This window comes from Dipteris shenzhenensis, chromosome 6 (genome assembly GCF_047967505.1).
Source record: "Dipteris shenzhenensis isolate YYH24624 ecotype China chromosome 6, Dip_SZ_1.0, whole genome shotgun sequence".
Taxonomy (NCBI): domain Eukaryota; kingdom Viridiplantae; phylum Streptophyta; class Polypodiopsida; order Gleicheniales; family Dipteridaceae; genus Dipteris; species Dipteris shenzhenensis.
In genome coordinates, this window is record NC_141601.1 from 31,936,441 (window position 1) to 31,956,835 (window position 20,395).

The 20,395-nt window shown below is 41.0% G+C and overlaps 1 protein-coding gene across 2 annotated transcripts; it reads left to right on the forward strand.

The window, feature by feature from the left end:
* Positions 1-10,695: 10,695 nt before the first annotated feature.
* On the forward strand, positions 10,696-19,512 carry LOC147901065 (histone acetyltransferase MCC1-like). 2 transcript variants are annotated; one of them, XM_087375699.1, is made up of 7 exons: positions 10,696-10,922; positions 11,041-11,168; positions 11,820-12,094; positions 12,231-12,375; positions 12,497-12,596; positions 12,750-12,978; positions 18,882-19,512. In XM_087375699.1, exons 2-7 carry the CDS (start codon positions 11,097-11,099, stop codon positions 19,063-19,065), a joined length of 1,005 nt encoding a protein of 334 aa, XP_087231825.1. In that variant the 5' UTR covers positions 10,696-10,922; positions 11,041-11,096; the 3' UTR covers positions 19,066-19,512. The 2 variants fall into 2 exon arrangements, with proteins under 2 accessions (XP_087231825.1, XP_087231824.1); XM_087375698.1 differs by having other exon boundaries at positions 11,069-11,168.
* The last annotated feature ends 883 nt before the right edge of the window (positions 19,513-20,395 follow it).

Consider the following 20,395-nt stretch of genomic DNA (forward strand, 5'->3'; position numbering starts at 1 on the left):
TGAAGAGCTTGTCGTGCCCTACGCACCAGCATAGGTTTCATCCCAATCCGAGCCCGTATGAGCAAGATATGACCAAAAACATAATCTGGGGTCTCCACGGCCCAAGTCCCCTCGTCCCCTGAGGTCACGAGCTCGTCGTGCCCTGTGCATCGCGTCTTGTGCCCAGACACCCAAGCACTCACTTGGACGTTTACCTCAATCCCCCTCTCTTCAACGTGCGCTCGACCCACCCTGTGCGTGAGAATGAAAGCAAAAGACAACAAGAGAAAGCTTGGGTGATGAACATTTGCCGTTCAAAAAGAGTTGAAGTCCGCTTCAATGATACAATCAACTTAGACCGCACTGATATTTACAACTCAATGCACACTATAACAAAATTGAGATATTTACAAGGGGCCGGGAACATCACTATCAACTGCTGCCCCAAGAGACCCGGCTACGACACACACTCTAACCTAGCACACACAACTAAGCTAGAGTTAGCACCTCACGTGCAAATTCAACGTTGCTTGCTTTACCTGAGACTAGCTATCCCGTGCAGATTCGGCGTTTACCTGCTTGACCTTTGACAGCATAGTCGATCCCACCAGACGAGATCATCCAAGAGTCATCCTCTTGATTCGCGAGCCTTTGCATCCCCTTTTCCTTGAAGAGTAGTCGGACGACCCTTCATCAAAGGATAGTGGCTCCTTTACTAGTTCCAGACTGCCATCTGACATTCTGTCGTCACTGGTCGACTTCGTGTACCGTGGACTTTTCGAGTTGTACGGCTCCACCTCTGGAACCACAATCTCCTGTGGCACCTACACCAGATCTTTGGGTACTTATGTCTTTGTCTACTTCGGTATCGTGCTCAACATGGCACAGCGTACCGTGTTCACCCTTGCTAGCACATGAGGGGACTTCGGTGCGCACAGTAGCCTATTGTTGTCCAGGTCCTCCTCCGCGTCAGACCCTCTTCCTTGAGCATGCATCGCCATCATCCGCGATGACTTCAAAGATTCTACTACCTTTTGTAGACAATCACGTGCGTAGTGATCTTGTCCACACTTGTAACAATAGCCCTTTGGTGCCTTAGGAACCAATGCCGCCCTGCCACCCCCTGTGGTCTTGCGGCCGTATCCGTTGGAGCCAGAAGAGTTGGTTCCAAACTTGGACCCATTGCTGTTGCTAACCTAGCCACTACTTGACCATCTTGACATGCCACCTCCATGGTGGCTATTGTTTCCTCCATTTCTATTCCAGTGTCCGCCACTGTCTGGAGCTAACACACCTCGATGTCGATCAGCCTCTCCGCTTTCTCCAAGGCATGCAGGTAATCCTTGGGCTCTTGTTTCTCTATGTCTCATGGGATTTTGCAGGAGATTTAGTGACATGATGCATGTATAGTATAACTTTGACTCTCAATTGCTACAAAATTTGTCGGCTACTTTGCAAATAGCTTTAGTGAGCTTATCAAGGACACCAACCAAATTATCACTCACACATTTCTTTTGAATTCTGTCCAGTTCACAATTTCTATTGTAAGCATCAATATGTGCCTAAGTGCTTTTTAGCAGCATAGTTTCTAGGGCTCTGCCAGTTGACTCCACAACAAAAAGTACATTCATGTCTTCAGCATGCCGCTTGCCACCACACAATATAGAGAGCTGCAAGGCTGCCATGCGCCAATAGCATGCACACACATAGGTCCGTAGACTTCCTTGCCCTGATACCATGCTGGCGCAGAAGGCACCACATGTGCACCCGATACGGGCGGTCCCAAGCCCCGCCCCCTAGCTGTGCAAAGAGAATCTCTCTCCTCCCAAAAAATACCAGGAGGGATGAGAGAGAGGGGGAAATCTTGCCCTTTATATCCAAGGCCACTAGGACCACATAGTTGTATATGGGATTTCTCCCCCCACAAATGTACACTTGTCACAAGTGCGGGCTCCCCTTGCCAATTTACTATGCTTCAACCATGCTTTACTATGCTTCAATATGCTTCAACCCAACCATGCTCAAGTGAGGGGTGAAGGCCACCACCTCCAACAACTAACTTTCTATTGCCACCAAATCCAACAACTAATTTTCTATTACATTAGACCTTATTTTCTTTAATGTCCATTATGTTTTGCACAAAATGGTTGTAACAAGAGCTTTCAAATCTTCTTCGACACAAAATAATTTCTCTTGACCTTGTTAGTCTACTTTTGGATCTTAAGATCATAATGGCTTCAAATGAGTACTTATATTGCATACTTTTGATTTGGTGTTGAATCTAAAAATCCTAACTTATATACTTGCTTAAAGTAGCCCCCCCCTACACAACACACCAATGTGTACATGCACGCACACACAGAAGCACATGTAACACAAGATTCACCTTCAAGATGTTGTGGACAAAACCCTATTATTTTCAAAAATATAATTCTTTCTAATAATCCAAAAGTAAGTCTTAGGATCCTAAGGTTATATATTAGACTTTTTTTTTAATGAAAAGGCCAAAACATTCCTTAAAGAGGGCTTTGTGGCATGCCCATTAATCCTAAAGAATACATGTTCTTTTTACCAGGTTTCTAGAAGACAGCATATTCATGCCCCAAAGGTGTAAACCAAAACGTGAAGATGGAGAGGAATGGAGATAGCCAAGCTTGTTAAAAGCTAATTGTACACTACTTTGTATTTTTGAAGAAAAGAGAATGTTGACATGCTTCAATGGGAGGTAAGAACTCTTCACACCCTTGTTTGTCCTTAAAGAACTCTTTTTTAATTTTCTTATAGACAAACATACGAATGATGTTGAGGGGAGAGAGAGAGAGAGAGAGAGAGAGAGAGAGAGAGAGAGAGAGAGAGAGAGAGAGAGAGAGAGGGAGGGAGGGAGGGAGGGAGGGAGGAAGGGAGAATTTTAGAGGATACTTACGCATGACATAGATAGGCATCACTTGGCATTTTGGAATTCCAACCTCCCAAGAGAAGTGTTGGCATAGTGTACATTTCTTTATTTACCATTGTACCATGGTTCTACCTTTTATTTCATAAAGAACTAAACATATTGCTAGACTATTTTGGTCACCTAGCCTAGCCATGTGGCTTGAATGGCTAATAGGCTATGTGGGTCAATGTGGCTAGTTAGTAGCATCTCCTAGGGCTTCCCGAGCTTAAGAAAATGTCCTAATAGCAATCTTGCTACCTAAAGGAGCAGCCTAGAATAAGATTGCTCCTCTCTCTCTCTCTCTCTCTCTCTCTCTCTCCCCCCCCCCCCGCCCGGCAAGGTAACCCAATTAAAGAAAACCCTCATTTGAGAACAAGCTAGAATAATTTAGTCATTTGAATTATATAGAAAGCAAACTAAAACTTGATACCTGGCTAGCTGGATGGTTAACAACCTAGCTACTTAGGGGCAATTGGCTATTTAGGGATACCCATAACTAGAAAGGTTGTAGAAGGATGCCCCTAACTAGCTAGCTTGTCACCCATACAAGCTAGCAAGGTTGTTGTTAGGTTCATGATGACCGAAAGGTAGATCTAAGGTTGTCTCTCTCTGTCATGGCTACTTCTATCTCTTCAATTACATCACCTAGTCATTCTAACTCTATTTTAGGATTCTCATATTTTAGTAGTTCTAGCAGTTCTAACTCTATTTTAGGATGCTCATATTCCAACTCATTTATTGGATCATGAAAATAATTCTTCACTTCTTTCTTTTGTGAAGAGTTGAATCTCATCGACTTAAAAGATGCTGACTTATGTTTCCATAGTGGATTAATTCGCATACTCTAGTTGATGTGAAACTACATAGTACATCACTCGGGCATCGACAATGTAATGTGGGATTGTGAAGCATTAATATCTCTCTTATAATGTGAAATCCTTGCTTTTAGGTGTTTCTAAATGACTATTTGGTCCCTAAGCAACAAAGCTTCTTACATCTTTACCTTTGAGTAAAGAAGAACCCAACTTGGTTGTACATTTTTCACCTCCAAACAAGGAAATATATGGGTTAATTTTCTATATTATAGAAATGATTTTCACAAAATTATTTGGCCTTACATTTTGAGTTAGATCTAAGATGAGGGTTCCCACACCTAAAATGGTGAGGGCCCATGGCATACCTTTCATGTTATGTGAACTTGGGTAAGGGCAAATACACACTCATGTGTGCAATGTGCACGCACACCCATTCCTGATCCATTGCACACAAATGCACACGGGCACACAACATGCATGTGCATGTGTGCACATGCACACACGCGCACATGCTCATGCACACACACACACATATTTTGATCTGTAAAAATGCACACACACACAATTAGATAAAAACTTTTTAAATTAATTTCTTCTTTATTTAAATTCAACTTTAATTAATTTACTCCTTTGAATGCAACTTTAGTCTATTGTTACATTTCCTTTGAAACTGTCTTAATGCATTATTTATCAATGCAACAAGCTAAGAGAAACATGCATTATCTTCTACCCAAATTAAGCTACATTGTTCTAACATATGGTTTATTTGGATGGTGATAGGTAAGTGGACCTTGACCTTGGAGCTTGGACTACCTGGCAGATTCGACACTTCTTTACTCATATTTTGTAACCCTATTGGGGTTTGGTTGTAATAATACATTTGAAATTATACTTAATTTGAGTTCTTCAAGTATTTATTCTCCATTTCTAAATTATTTCTAGTTAATGTTGTTAAGCTATTCTATGACTGAATCGATTGTATGGTTCTTTTATTGATAGGAGTGGAATTCATTCATTTGGGAACTTGTGCCTTGTGTGTTATTGTCTATTGTATGTGCTATTTCTAAGTACACATGCTTCATATGGATACTTTCTTTCTCTAGAATGGCCCTTAAAATTCCTAGGCACTCTTTTGGAAGGGATTGGTCTTACAAGTAAGCTTCCACCCCCTTTCTTAGAAGAAGGTGAGCCATCATAAAGATCTCCTTGCGATAGTGCTTGGGCTACTTGGGTTGTTGAATCCTTGGTGACTCATGTGGCTGGGACTCAAAGTCAGATGGGTTCGAAATGTTGATGTGATCTTTGGGATTTTGGTTCTTCTCTTGGAAAGTAGGAAAATACACACTATCTATATGGTTTGATGAAGGGTCCTCATGGTAGGGAGAATTTATAACTTTTTTTGAGTCAGCTTGCATTAGTCGCTTGATTGTGCAATGTAACTTTGGCTAGGTGAAGTTGAGCCGAGTCTTTGAGCTAGAGTAGTGACGTGCTCTTCATCAGATCGAGGACCTTGCAAGATGCTTGTTGTTATTGTAGCATTAAACTTGCCTTTTGAGCTCCTTTTGAGAGTGCTCATTTGGAATGCAAAGTGATTTTCTTGACCAAGTCTATAACTCAAAGCGCACCTTGGATTTGTCTTCCCATTTTTTTTGAAGTATGTCAAATTGTCCCTGCAAGGAGTCACATTCTTGAACAAAGGGTTGTCACTCAAGAGTTGGCAATTGTGCTATAGTCTTGGCTTTGAGTTGTTTGATACTTTTGTTTTGTGACTTGCAACATCCTTGGTATCTGTCCACTTTGACTTGGAGTTGATGTTCTTTCTCTTCACAACATCAATATTGCTTACAAACTTCCCATTCAGACTAGCAAGATCTTGGACTCTTACACTCAACTCAAATGTCTTTAAGCAAACTACTTGGGAGAGAAACTAGTTGGTTGCAATGCAGGATGTTAATGGATATTATGCTTTAGCAAAGAAGTTGGACCATACTTCCTGCTTTTGATCATGGGGATGCACTAATCTTTTTCTTTTGACGATATCTTTGATAAAGTGTCAATGGAGCCATTGCTTGGAACATGTAAATATCTTGCATGGTTGCTTGTTGCATTGACTAAGAGCAAAGAGCTAGTACTTTAGGCAGTACCAGCATGGATTTTACTCAGATGCTAAGAAGTTGATGGTTGTTCAGGCTTGGCATTGCTTGGGTTGTCTATTTGCTAATCCAGTGAGGGGTGATTAATGAAAGACAACCAGTAAGGGGTGATTTGATGGAAGACATGCTTGCACTTTAGGAGCTTGTTGGAGCCTCGCTCACTAGATTCCTATTTTTCTAAATATATAAAAAATAAGGTATTTATATTCATAAGGTGGTCATACCTACTATTGTTTTTTTTTCTTTTTGCGAAACAAGAAGAGTTAGGTAGAATTCAAAATCCAAAGCAACCGTCAAAGGATCTCCAAAAGGCTATGGTCTACATAAATTTGATGAAAAAGTCTAAAGTTAGTGTTTGACTTGCATAATACTCAAGTCTAAAGTTAGTGTTTGACTTGTTATAATACTCAGTATTTTTGAATATTTCTTCTATAGCCACCTCCAAAGATGGAGGGGTAGCTTTACTTCTCCCAAACATAGTATATAGAACTTCAAAGAAGAATTGTATATAGTACGTTCAATTTGGTGTTGGGCACGTTACATTTAAACATCCATGTCTTTAATTTTTTAGGACAAAAAAAAAACTTTTTATTGAAAAGTAAATTCTAAAGTTTCAACTTTAAAAACCAAATACCGCAAGTAAATTGAACTTTCAAAATATATTGTCATTTGTCAAAAGAGTTCAAAATTACATGACTTCCAGAGTCATCATCAAATGGTTTGGAATCCCAACAAGGTCTTCCTCATCACTATGGTTTGGAAGCATAACAAGAGGTCTTCCCCATCATCCTTTTCCTCATTGTCCTCATTGGTATTGTCATGTTAGCCCATACTTTCTTTCACTTTTTAAATCAATAGACTTATGAAAGGCCTTCCCTCTTGGTGATACAATCATCACATTAAATAATGGACATCTTCTAACGATTGGCAAATTGTGTTGTGCAAGGGCTGAAGAATACTATGGTTGATATGATCTTTTTGCTCGGCATAAACTTAGTCTATTATACTTGTCCCCGCAAGGCATCGTAAGTAGAAGATTCATGCAATGCAATACCATGCATCTTGCATGCCTACATTGTCAACCATACTGAATGGATCACTAGAATGCAAATTTCAAAATTGATGAACAAAGAATATATGGAGTCAGCACCAAGTCCTATAGGAAAATACTCTCTATAATTGATGGTTGTCTCATGCTCTAACTTCCACTCCCAAGAGTAACTCTGTTTATCTGCGGTGTAGATATGAGTGTTTCAGATTGCCTAGTTGAGGTGTGCTTGCACCAATACTATTAAAAACATGCTTGGGTAGCCTCACTACTTGTGTGAGGTTGTATGATTGGAGTTTGAGATTGTGTGAGGTTGTATGATTGGAGTTTGAGATTGTGTTTAATTGATGGGAGATGGGATGTTGGATTTATCAATCATTACTTCCCACATTAATCTTTTTTTTCCATTTTACATTTGCCTCTAGTTTACCTTTTAATTGTCAAGTTGTCATAGTTGCCCTTGGAGCATGGCAAAGTGCAATAGATTTATTAAGAGAACAAAGTAGGTAACCCCTTATACAAGGGGAGTACAAGGGGAGCTTGCATATTTCTCCTAATGACAGAATTTGCATTTCCATTCAATAGAGTCATGCAAATTGATTCTAAACTCCCATTCTAAGTCACAAGCTTATGCTTTTCACCCTCACTTTTGCTCTCTTTTGTTCCAATCAAGGAGCCACAACAAAGACTCTAGATGTACCTTAACTAGAATTCTCATGAGCATAGTGTGGGAAAAATGTTGCATCCAGTTGTGATTGTGGAGCTTCATTTTGATTTGCATTAGCATCGACACTTCAGTTATAGGCTCATCAATGACATTGTGCCCAGTACAAATGAGTGAGGCTTTTACATTTTCAGCTACATTTGTAACTTGCCTCCCATCTGAGGGGTTTGTTCCATTACTTATACAGTATATCTTCTAGCTACTAATGGTTCTCTTGTTGCACTTTTTTTTTGTCTCCATACTTATACCTTTCCAAACAAAATGCATAGAAGAATAAATGTGTATCAATCCAATCTCTTCGGATATTGTTGACGCCTTACATGAATATAAAGTGTCATGCATGCAACTTGCACTAGGATTCAGATCCAATAAAAAAGGAAAACTTGTTGCTTGGCAATCTCGTTATCTCTCTATCCTCCATAATCTTAATCACATTCATTCGCTTGCAATTGTGGTAAATTCTCACCCCAAGACTCTAGATATTAAAGAAATTGACCACTTTTGCAATCACAATGAACACTCTCTCCCTCACCCTTGTCCTCTCATGAGTCAATTGTGGTCCATTTTAACCCTATATGCTAAGAGCACTTCCGGCTCTTGCAAGACTTTTGTAAGTAGAAAATTAGCAAGAAACTAGGAAATATTATCACTAGTAAAAACCATACTTCTATCAATATTGTCCATATACTAGTAGTATTGATATTTTTACCATACTACAATTGATATTGTCTGTATACTAGTAGTATTGATATTTTTACCATACTACTGTTTGATATTGTCCATATACTAGTAGTATTGATACTATTATCGGTGATAATAGTCAAAGAGCCTTATTCTAAATAATACTGTTGATATTATGAAATATATAGGCAGGATGTTTATCTCATTGATCAATTATTTTTCTAGCTAAATGAAGAGAAGTTTTGCAGGTAGAGAGTTAGCGAGAAACTAGGAAATATTATCATTGATAGTAATCATACTATTATTGTTATTATCCATATATAGTAGTATTGATGCTATTATTGGTGATTATAGTTAAAGAGCCTTCCGGTAATACCATTGATAATATGAAAATTATCGCCGAAACTTTTATCTCGTTATCCATTATGTTTCTTGCCAATGAAGAGTACTTGTGGCTGTTGCAAGACTTTTGGAAGTAGAAATTTAGCGAGAAAATAGGAAATAATATCACTAGTAAAAACCATACTATTACCGGTATTATCCATATACTATGATTGTCCATATACTAGTAGTAATGATATTTTAACCATACTACCATTGGTATTGTCCGTATACTAGTAGTATTGATATTTTTACCATACTACTATTTGATATTGTCCATATACTAGTAGTATTGATACTATTATCGATGATAATAGTTAAAGAGCCTATTGGTATAAACTATATTACCTTTAATATTCTAAAGAGCCATGAATTGTGGATTGCACAGTGGTGAATAGTGTCGCTAAATGAATCGCTATAGCTTTGGGTACCAAAAACCCTAGTAATGGAAGTCACACATTGTGTCACTTAGAGACACAATTTGAGGAGGAACTTTTGAAAACACCCCTATGGAGTGAAACACAATAGATGTTTGAATATTTGCATCACGTGGTTTATGACTACGGGTTGTTTTTTTAGTTGTTCTTCACTTGCATTGAGTTGCTATGAACCAATCTAAAGGTGCATAGACAAGGGGCACCTAAAAAAAAGTGTACCAAGAGTTACACTTAGGGAGTTTACACGCTACCTGCCCAAGGCTAATGGATGGGCAAGATTGCCCGGGCCCCCATAGCCCTCCCATAGTGCGAATTCATTTATTGCCTCGACAGTGACCATAGTACGTAAACACTCTTGGACAAAGTGTACATTTGCAAGGATGAGAAACACAACCAATATAAGAATGAGTTCATTGGTTGTGGGATGAGTATAGCAAATAGAGTGGTTCCAAGGGATAAGGCAAGAGAGTTTATTGAATTGAAAGGGTTGGCTCCTCCACCATGGATCTAATCCTATCCATCACCTAATCTTATCTAAGGGCCTTAGCGCATGGGTTGCTTTATGATGGCATAAGATGGGTTTGGAATTCCCACTCTAAATCCATTGTAATTTATAGAATGGGAATAGAGTGGGAGAAACCTAGGGCTCCTAGTGTCCATCGTACAATGTGGGTTTATGATATATGGGAGGAAGAGTGGCTATTTCTGTCCTATTGCCATCATACATCTTCCACGTTTAAGATAGGAAACGAGCCTTTGTTACTAGAAATAAGATATCATTCTCATCCTATTTCCTTCTATGTGCTAAGAACATGTAGGGGTGGTTGTTATATGGCTACCGATCTTCCTAGAGAATATGTAGAGAAGACATCGATTTATTGTGTGTAATAAATATTTCACCTCTTCTTGCTAGAAGGTGCTCTTAGGCACACCTAACATATCCCCCACCATCACTTATTCTGTAGTACCACAAAGTGCCTTCACTAAGGAAACCACCCAAAGAAGTGAACACCTCCCTTTGTCTTTAGGTAACATCGTGGAATATGGACAATAATCCATGTTAAAAAATTTAAACATCTTAGCCAACCATATACTATCATTAGGGGTGAACAATCTAATGGTGACTGGGTCAAGTTCACATGGTGAGTCTTGGTAGTCCTCCCACACGGTGAGGGGGCGATAACTTTGGATGCGAATGCATCGTGCCGTTCATAAGGACTGAAGCCACAAACATACGAACGGCCCAAGCGTGAGTGTTTAGGGGTGTGCCCTGACGTGGTTGCCATCTGCGGTGTGATCCTCAAAAAAGGAGCCTTAACCTACCTTGTATAGCCCCCCCGCATACTCTCCCCCCCCCTCCCCATGCATAATATGTGTTCACAAGGGGCTTTGAACCCTAGATTCACCGATTGAAAACCTCCTTGTGATTTCTTCATGTGGGCCATCCACGCTTCTCTTCCTCAAATCCCACTCTGTCCGCTCACTCTCCCGTGCCATGGGGGCCCAAGGGGAAGGCAAGAGATGGGGTATTAACTTCTTAATCAAGCTTAGAGCAAGATAAAAGCGTCTTAGGTGCTAAATCAAGGCTAAAGGCATCAGCTGAAAGGCTAGAGATGAATGGGCTTGGGATCGACGGTGAGCTTTTCCGGCATTCTTCTTGACACAATTCCATTTTCGATCCATCTATCCATCCATTCTCCATCGCCTTCATTGCCTGCAGATCCCTTCCCGTTTGCGATTTCTTCGCCCATCCCTGCGATTGCGAACATGTAATTGCTCCGTTTTTGCTTCCGCTTTACACTTCCTTGTATTGTAGCTCTTTACATTTCTGCCTCTGTCGTCGATTCTTCATGTATTCCTTTCTCTGACATCCAACTCCATGCTCAGTTCCCCTTTCTTTCATGACTCGTTGCAGTATTTCGTAACATGCTGCGCTATGGACGATGAATAAGAGCGTTGATGGGCCTCGAAGGTCGCGCGACGCGGGTGAATGGATCATGGATGGGCCTTACCAGGCATGCTCCTAATTTCTGTTGTCAAGTTTCTCGACCTGCTGTTAAAATTGAGTGAGTGTTTGATAGTGACCAGAAAACTTGTCAAGGCGCACCTCAATTAATTTAAGATCTCTCAGCTGCTTTGATGGCGTCACGGATTCTCTGTATAGACACTCTTTTTGCTTTTAATGCCGTTGTCTGACCTTAATAGCGGCGTGAAATTAGGCTGTTGCTTTGGCGTGCTCGATCGAGAACAAATTTTGGATCCGTGTTTCAGACGTCTAAATGCAAATATACAGAATCTACTGTTGTAATAATCAGTCGACTCTCCCTCTGAGAGAATTTTCATAAGCGGATGAAATATGTGTATTCGAATCAGTTTCTTTCTTTAGAGTCTGTTTTTGAAGCTGCAAGAGTGGTGAAATTTTGTCTCTCTACTATGGTTGCGATTATATAATACTGTAATTGAAGGATGTTCGCCTTCGTCGTGCTTGACGCTTGTCTTTATGATGCCAAGTTTTAGAATAGTACCTAAGAAGAGCAAGCAGTCACATTGCAGGATTTGTGAAATAAAAGCGTTTCATAACAGCTTCCTGATGTTTTGGTCGAACAGCACAAGTTAGTGTCAAGCTGGATTGCTCGTTTGACACTGCTGTATGTCTGGGATGACAGGGGCCTGGGCAACAACATACTGAACCTGCGGTTTATCAAGTGCAGCAGGATTTTCTGCCACAGCACAGCAGAATTATCACTTCAAGAGGAAGCTTGGCTGGAGCTTCTCAAATCCCTAGCTTTGCAGAGAATTGTGCAGGAGCAGGGTTTGCTGCATCGTTAACCGCGTCATGGGTACCACAAATGAGACACTCTCCGATGATATCCTACAGGCCAATACGCCCTTCTGACTTGGATGTGTTGAGGGAGATGCATGAGGTGTTATTTCCAGTCAAGTATAGTATATCCTCCCTTGCTTTTACTAGCTGCTGCATTTTTGATAGAGAGAATCTATTGTTTTGAGATTTTTAAGGGTTGTTTTTTTGGTGTGGCGGTCGTCTAAGATTGTGAAGTAGTTTTTCATATTGACAGGTATGAAGCCGAGTTTTTCCTGAATGTTGTAAATGGTCATGGCATCATTTCTTGGGCTGCAGTGGACACTAGCAGGCCTGGTCTTGAGCATGATGAAATAATTGGATTTGTTACTACGCGTGTGGTGGCAACGGCAGGAATTGATGTATAACCAAATTGATAGCTACAATTCCTTTTGGAATTCTCAGTTTTGATGTTCTGGTTATCAATCTAATCTTTTTAATAGAGGATTGTAAATGCTGATATAGATATTTGTTATGTGTCAGACCACGGGTATGCTGGGATATGAACTGGCAAAAACAGATAGGAATTTGGTATACATTTTAACACTTGGTGTGATAAAATCTTACAGAAATCTCGGCATAGGTAAGTATTTGGGGCGTTGGATGAGATATCACCTTTTGGAAGTGTTTCATTTCATATATTTAAACCCTGGAAGTCCTAGCCTAAGCAATTCTTTCAAACGTCTTCAAGGTCTAGTACTATCATATTTGATGCATAGCTTTGTTATTTGTGCAGCATCGTCACTAATACACAAGGTGCTGGAGTATGCATCAAGTATACCAACCTGCAGAGCTGTATATTTGCATGTGATCTCATATAATCGGAATGCCATATGCTTTTATGAAAAGAATTCTTTCCAGTGTCTGCAGAGGTTGCAGAACTTCTATTTTATCAGTGGACATCATTATGATGCCTATCTGTACATTTATTATGTCAATGGTGGCAGGTCTCCATGCTCAGCAATGTAAGTGTTCAGAGAAAAACTCACCCTCTTTGGAAGATGCAAAATTTTAAACTGTTATCATCAGCAGAGGCCAAAGGATGCCAAAACAATAGAAGGATAATTCAAAGGCTGCCCCCTCCCTGTAATATTTAAGGAGCACATTGCAGTTGGTGCAAAATATAAAGTCTGTAGAGCATACTGAGACTTCCCTCACAATGGGATCTGCAGCGTGCTCATTCAGTTGTTGTGTTTTATTGCTTGCTGAATGTTTGCTTCAGTTTAACAAGTACAAAATATAGGGGCCAGTAGCCTGATTTTCACCCCTCCGCACTAAATTGTGGAAATAGAGCTGAGTTGTAGACTGGATTTTTTCAAAGCTTATCCTGTAGGAGAATATAACTTAAAAAGAGGATTATGTCATCCCTACAGCCTGCTTATTGCAGGTCACGCTTGACCTATCCTCTAGTTTTCAATATTTTTTATTTTTTTTGGGTTGGGGGACGTCATTCATATCACAACAGTAATATCTACATCAGTCCCCTATGGGATTCCACCATCTTTTTTTCCAAATGAAGAGACTTCTATTAAGTATGAAAGAAACCCCAAGAGCGAAGCTCATGGCAGAAATACATCATGCCAGACATGAGAAAACACCCTAATTGAGCAAAGAGCATGCTCATCATAGGGTGCTAGAAAAGCACCAAGGTTGAGGCTAAAAATACCACTAAACCCTGTGGTGGACTTTGAGAAAAATGAGGAGCCACACCACTCTATGAGGAAAACTATCCTCCTGGCAGAAGCATCCAGAAAGACCCCTGCATGCTCACCCAAATGGCCATCAAGGTGTGTACAGTATCTGCCCAAATACTAGTCAAAGTGTGAAGGGTGGATCAGGGAGCCGTCCAAGGTCTCCATGCATCCGGATCTCCAAATATGCCACGCTGAAATGATCACCAAAATCTCCCAAGAAGTATCCACGGTCGCAGGTGCAGGTTTGTAAGGAGGCCGTGAACATCATCCAGAGAGCATGACTCAACGAGTCCTAGCTTCTCATAAAGACCTGAGGCCCCGAAAGAGAGTCATGAAGAAGGAAAAAGGAACAAAATGCTTAGGAGACTAGCAATCTCCTCCGCCTATTTGCAATCCCATAGACAATGCTGAGGCTGCCCCGAACATGGACTTGGACTGGTTCATTGCAATCCTCAGAATCAAAGAGCGATTGTTCTATTCTTAAGGGATTTTCAGAGTGTCTTTGAAAAGGTATTTTGTGGGTCAGTAGAAATCTGAAAATTCTCTCAATGAGGAGCTTTGGTGGGCTTCCAACCATAGTTACTAGGGAACGCCGTTCCTCCTCTTGGAATGTCCGGAATGTCGTTTTGTGAAGGAAGAGGGAATTAGAACATTCCAGAACGGCAATTTTATTATTATTATTAAAATTTTCTTTTTTGGGGGGGGGGGGGGTGTGCTCAGAAAATGTCTTCTCATATATTAGGGAAACTGGAAATTGGCTTCTCATACATTAAGGAAGCATTTATATATACACATACGGAAGCATAGATTATGAAACTTTCCAAATGTGTGTGTTTTTCAAGTTCTAGAGCTGAAATGGAAAGTTCAAAGCTGTAAATAGTGAGTATCTTTTATGACTTAGTATAATCTTATGTCATATGCTGACGTGCCATATGAGATGGTGTTTTTGCCTGTGTTCCTCCTTCCTGCAATGTTCCCATTTTGACATCCGATGTTCTTGGAACGTTCTTGTTCTCTAGGAACTATGCTTCCAGCCTCTTAGGTTGAGCTGAAATTTCGTGGCATTACTGGCAGTGTAGCGAAAGCAAGGGAGGCTCTTCTCTTGGTGCCCTGCATCAATCCACTCTTACTCCGGTCTCCCACTGCAAATACTTTATGGGGAGCCAATCCCTCTATGATCCAAGGGAAGTGATCTGGATTAGGGTCTAGATACCATCTTGACTTGAAGCCAAGTAACAATGCTCCACACGACCTAATACCTTGATAGGTTGATAGACAACATCCTTAAGGATATCTGTACCTCTAGGCTTGGACAACCTGCCCCTAGAGTGAACATGAGAGATCCTCGTATGAACCTCATCGTACCTGTAGAGGGGTACTCATCCTCATAAAAGCCCCAAGCCAAGTAGTGAGGCGTGTCATTTTCAACAACCCAATCCATATGGTTGCATCAATTTGTTGAATTCTCCATGCACTTCATCTAAAATGACTTACTAATTAGAATTTATGTTCATTCGTAATGAAATCCTTCCTAAAGCCCACAAAGTAGGCGTGGTCTCTTTCTCATCTAGAGCACTACGTATAATGAAAAGTACCAAGTTCACATGATAGGATGCCCATCAATCTCTTTCGGAGAGGAAGGTGCAACTCTCCGAAGAGTCCTCCTGAAGTTGCCCAAGCTTTTAGGATAGTAGCCATAAGAGGGAAAGAAGGAACCCTGAAATGAGTTGACGCCATCTAGTGCTACCTATCCAATCCCCACCGATGGAAGGACAACATGATTGTATGCATCGAATGAGAAAATATTTCCATAGTTTCTATCGTGGCAAAAGCCCTGTCCCTTGACCACCACCTTGCACAGCAAGGCCCTCTGCTACAAGTCTGGATAAATTATATTGCGGCCCCCTTCCGGCGGGAAGGATCAAAGTCTTCTAGGCTACTTTGGCTCTGGTGTCTGCCAAACCATGTAGACCATTCCATAAAGAATTCCTTATAGCTGAGTGACAATCCCTAGATTGGCACCAAACAGAGCAAAGAGACCATGCTATGGGCAGCAGTACCTGGTTGTCAACCACCACCTTGGAAGCGAGGTCAAGTTTGGGTTGATACTCTCCAACAAGGAGAGAGACCCAAACTGACCTGGCAGCCCAAGTACCTGACAGAGATACCCATGTGAATTCGAAATCAGCCCACCAATCTGGAGGGTCCTCATTGCTATTCCGAAATCCATTGGATTTATTCTAATTGATATGTTTCCTAGCTGCAAAACATAATTAATCCAAGGATGCCGGAGTGGCATCCAAAAAAACATGTGTGTCATCCGCAAGCTCACTATCCAAGATCTCCTCATCTTGTCTCAGGGGAAGTCTCAGCCCAATAATGTCAGCGTGAGATCTCAAGAAGATGCTTATTGCTTCTGTCACAACCAAATATAGGAAAAGGGCAAGAGGGCATCCCTATCAGATCAATCTCGAAATCTGAAACTTCTCTTCCCTATCCCCTCTGATAAACATGACTGATCTATACAAAGAAGAAACCCCTCTGATCCAAGCATATGAAAATCCAAAACTTGGAAGGGTACCCTCTAGAAAACTCCAGGATTCACTATCTTCATTCTTATATCTCCAACAATGAGGCCCAATTTGGATAGAGCTCTAATCGTCCTATCTTTTTAAAGTTTTATATTTCTATTTTAATCTTATTTTTGTTTCATGTCTCATACATGCTAGACACCTCCACGATCCCTCACCTTGTTTTCTTCCCTGCTATCAATCATGTCCCTTTTTCATACCTTTCAGCCAACCACTCACACTCTTCAAAGTATTCATGTAAGCTATCTAATTCAGCCCTGCATCGATGATTGCTCTCCTCCGGCAGACCCACAATCAGCCTCCACCCACTTGAATGTCCTTAGATACTCCCCCTCTCCTTGTTCTGGACACTCCTAGGAGCGAGATGTTTATAGATTGAGTCTATAGATGAAGTTTTTAGTGGATTTTCCTTGCCATAAGTTGTCAAAGATGGTGGGAAGGTGAATCTCACGCATGAGCATGCAGAGGAAACATTGTTTTAATGTGACTTTGGAGACTGGCTTTTGAAGTAACACATCAAATTGTGGTACGTGAGACAATTGGTATATATCCAATCTTACAAATTGAATTCTTTTGTAAGATGACAAAACAACAAAGGAGAAAGAAAGAAAGAAAGAAAGTTTATTAAAGTCTTCGGAAGGCCGATGGGTCTATGAGACTGATAGAAAACTGATACAACAAGCAAAAAGGGTGGAGATACGAAACGAGCATCATCACCCATGCTGAATGCTAAGTGCGAAGTAGTACATAGTCATATCATTAGTAATGGCATCATTGTCGTCGTCATCATCATCATCATCATCATCATCGACTCAATCACCATCAAGCACTATCGCGGCTTGTTGGCTTTGGTCAATGCAATGCGCCCCGACAAGGGTATATGTGTGTTAGAGAGGTATTGATGTGTAGCCAGTAATGGAGCGCTGGCGACTATGTGTGGGTGCTACCCACCGTCTCAGTCTCCTGGCAATGACTCTGCTCCTGACCAGGGCTATTGTAACCCCTATGAGTTGTGTCCCGAGCTTGAACATGAATGGTAGGTCGCCCAATGTGATATGCATGTTCGTCCGCATCGAGTGCGGCGTGTCTCAGGATCTAGATCTCTGCTGCGCCTGCTATTAGTGGCTGAGAGGCTCATGTGATCTGACTGGAAGAACTCCGTGATCCTGCTTTGAGAAGGGTCGGGCCATGTGCTTGAAGACTGTCTCTGCGTCCTGAGTAAGTGCTCCCTGTGGTGGACCACCTCATGGATGAAGGCAGCGAGGCATCTGTGGTCTGGGTATGAGAGAAGCCTGGATAGTGTCCCCAAAAAGGCAATGGTATCGACTGTGGATCTCGTAGTACACATGGCATCCGAACGCGAAGTGCTCCGCTGACTCCACCTCTTGTCGATCACATAATGTGCATAGGCATCTCTCCGAGGGTATCCCCTCAGCTCGTCTGCTCTCGATGCGGAGTCCTTGTGATGAGACTCAAAACTGTCCGATAGAGATCCTCAGTGAGTGTGGCAAGTGATCTGGTGGGACAATGAAGCCCTCCTCAGAGATGCCAGGTAGTGGTCTCTGTAGAAACTGAGCTTCACTGGAAGCTCCCTTGGCTCTAACCAGGTCCTTAATGTGTTCCTGAAAGCAAGGAAAAGAGACAAGGAAGAAGCGGTAAGCCTGTCACCTACTGCACGTGGAATAGTAGTATTGTAATCAGTGCCGTTATTGTGCAAGTAAGCAAGGCTAAGGTTATGCGATTCAAAAGCATGTGCGTGTTGATCAATTGTAAAATGGCTTTCATTTTTGCAAGCATCAATTATTAGGATAAACCTTAGATCATTCAAGGTGAGTTATTAAGCTTAATTACAGTTTTCTTAATAGATTAAGAGCTCTTTATAAAATTTCAAAGGTCTAGGGCTCCTTATTGATTGACTCCCTTTGATTGAATTGGAAATATTGGCTTAAAACTAGACCCTGGTCTCAAACTTGGATCTCCTGTTGATTGCAGTGCCTTCATGTCCTAGAAATGTTAGCAGCGTCTAATGCACTTTTCAGGCTAAAATCAGAAGTCAGAAATATAACTGTACCTAGGACTCTCTAGGCTTACCCAGCATTTTTATGGTGGTGATTTTTTGAACCAGTCTCCTGATGCAGACATTTATGCCAAATGATGATTGGGAATATAATATGATCAATGAGTGCTTGTAGGATCTGTGTAAACCCAGGCTTTTCTAGATTTCCATAGAATTCATCTTTGAATCTTGGCACAAATTTAGAAAACCTTGTACACTGTGCAACAAATAGCATCCGTGCCCATCTACACACAAACCCCCCAGCCCAGAACAAATCTCCATGGATCTATGATGGGTCTTTTGTGTGTGTGTGTTTGGGGGAGAGAGAGAGAGTAGAGAGAGAGATTGTTGCTTCTTGAAATTAAGATTGCTCTTATTGCAGTGTGCCAAATTTGCAACGAAAAGCTATTTTCTTAATTAGACTGTTTACTTGTCTGTCATTTGCTCAAAGGTCACATACTTTGTAGGGATTGATTACAGTATAATTTTTTGTTTTGATCGGGCCTTTTGTGTTTTTTTTTTTTCAGTGACTTCTTAATATCCATGAGCGGCTTTGTTCGGAAGTTTTTTGTGTCTGTAGCTGGACGCTTTTGGACAAAGGAAGTAAAAAAGACTGCAAAATGGTCTAAATACAAAGACTTGGGTGGTCTTTTTGGTCCGTTACGCCGGATACATGGGCCTGTGGATGGTAATACATCTCCTTGTGTCTGAAATTATGAATGCAATGGGACCAGCCAAGTGATAATCTCTGTAGATCTGGTGCAAAGAAAACTCTTCAGCAATGTAATCTCCTAAATGCTCCTTCCTCGGGCATCCCCTTTTTTGTTCATATTTATGTGCTTTTCATGAATGAGGAATGAAGCTACATTCATGAATTTGTTTACTGTGCAAGGGTTTACCTTATTACCATTCTAGCCCTTTTTAAGACATGCTTCCACTGTGTGGACTGTAGGCAACAAAACATTTTGGTCCTCACAAGGTTAGATTTAACACGTGGTTTTGCTAAAATGACAATTTTCTTAAGATGATCTGAAATATTTTCTTTCAAGATTCATGCTGCTCTGCTGACGGATGACATAGTAAGGGGGATGACTTGACATTCCATACCAACTCTTCTCTAGTATTGATATGTACATTATATTCACACCTACAGTTTGATGTATAAGGCTTGTTAGTGTTTTTTGGGTAACGCTTGTACATGCAAAAGTTTCAAAGTTTATAGTGTTTCTTTCAAGCATCACTATATTGTAGTCTTAGTAGATCAGCTATTCTCATGTCCGCAGGGGTAAAAAATGTGAAGCATGTTTACTGACCTCTGTGTTATAGAATGACTCGAACCGTGCTTGTCCGATCACGTGTTGTTCTCAAGAGTTTTTTGGTGACTTCATTACAAGCATGACGTAAAGGGAAGGAATTAAATCCTCATTTGCAAAGCAGGTATTTCCCAATCTCTGGTGCACAATCAAGATTTAGTAGTTTGGAATTTGGAAAGACCAGTGCGCTTGTTGCTGTTGATTCTTGACTGTCTTACAACAGTAGTTAATGGGCTGAATAGGAATTTTTCGAAACACGTGTCTTTATTGCGATCGTATCTGTCAAGTTTATAATACTACAAGAACGCCTGATTGGTCCATGAATTATTGCCTTTTGATATGGCTCTCTTATTGTTTTATGCAAAATTTTAATTGTAAGATTGGATATATTTTAGTTTGATGAATGTATATATATGTAATGTTGGGGTAAAGGCACATTGCCACCCTTTAAAAGTTATGACCCCTATGACTGTCTTAAGACAGTCATAGGGTGAATACCTAATCCTAATAAAACTCTTGAGTTTGTGGTGTGGCTCAACACTTTTTTACACACCCACACTTCTTGTGTCTCCCTCTCTCTGTCTCCATTGTTCCACTCTCTCACTCTTTCCCTCACAAGTGGTATCAGAGCCTCTACCTCTCCCTCTCATTTTTCGGTATACCCCTACTCTCTACCCCTTCCTCTCCCCTCGGGCCTCGTGCCCTCAGCAGCGAGCGGGCACGCGCGC

Bases quoted from the DNA above. Each gene is read 5' to 3' on its own strand.
- LOC147901065 (XM_087375699.1), top strand. From the start codon at position 11,097: ATGAATAAGAGCGTTGATGGGCCTCGAAGGTCGCGCGACGCGGGTGAA. The intron at 11,169-11,819 runs GCATGCTCCTAA...CTGGGATGACAG, and splicing joins TCATGGATGGGCCTTACCAG to GGGCCTGGGCAACAACATAC. The intron at 12,095-12,230 runs GTATAGTATATC...TCATATTGACAG, and splicing joins GAGGTGTTATTTCCAGTCAA to GTATGAAGCCGAGTTTTTCC.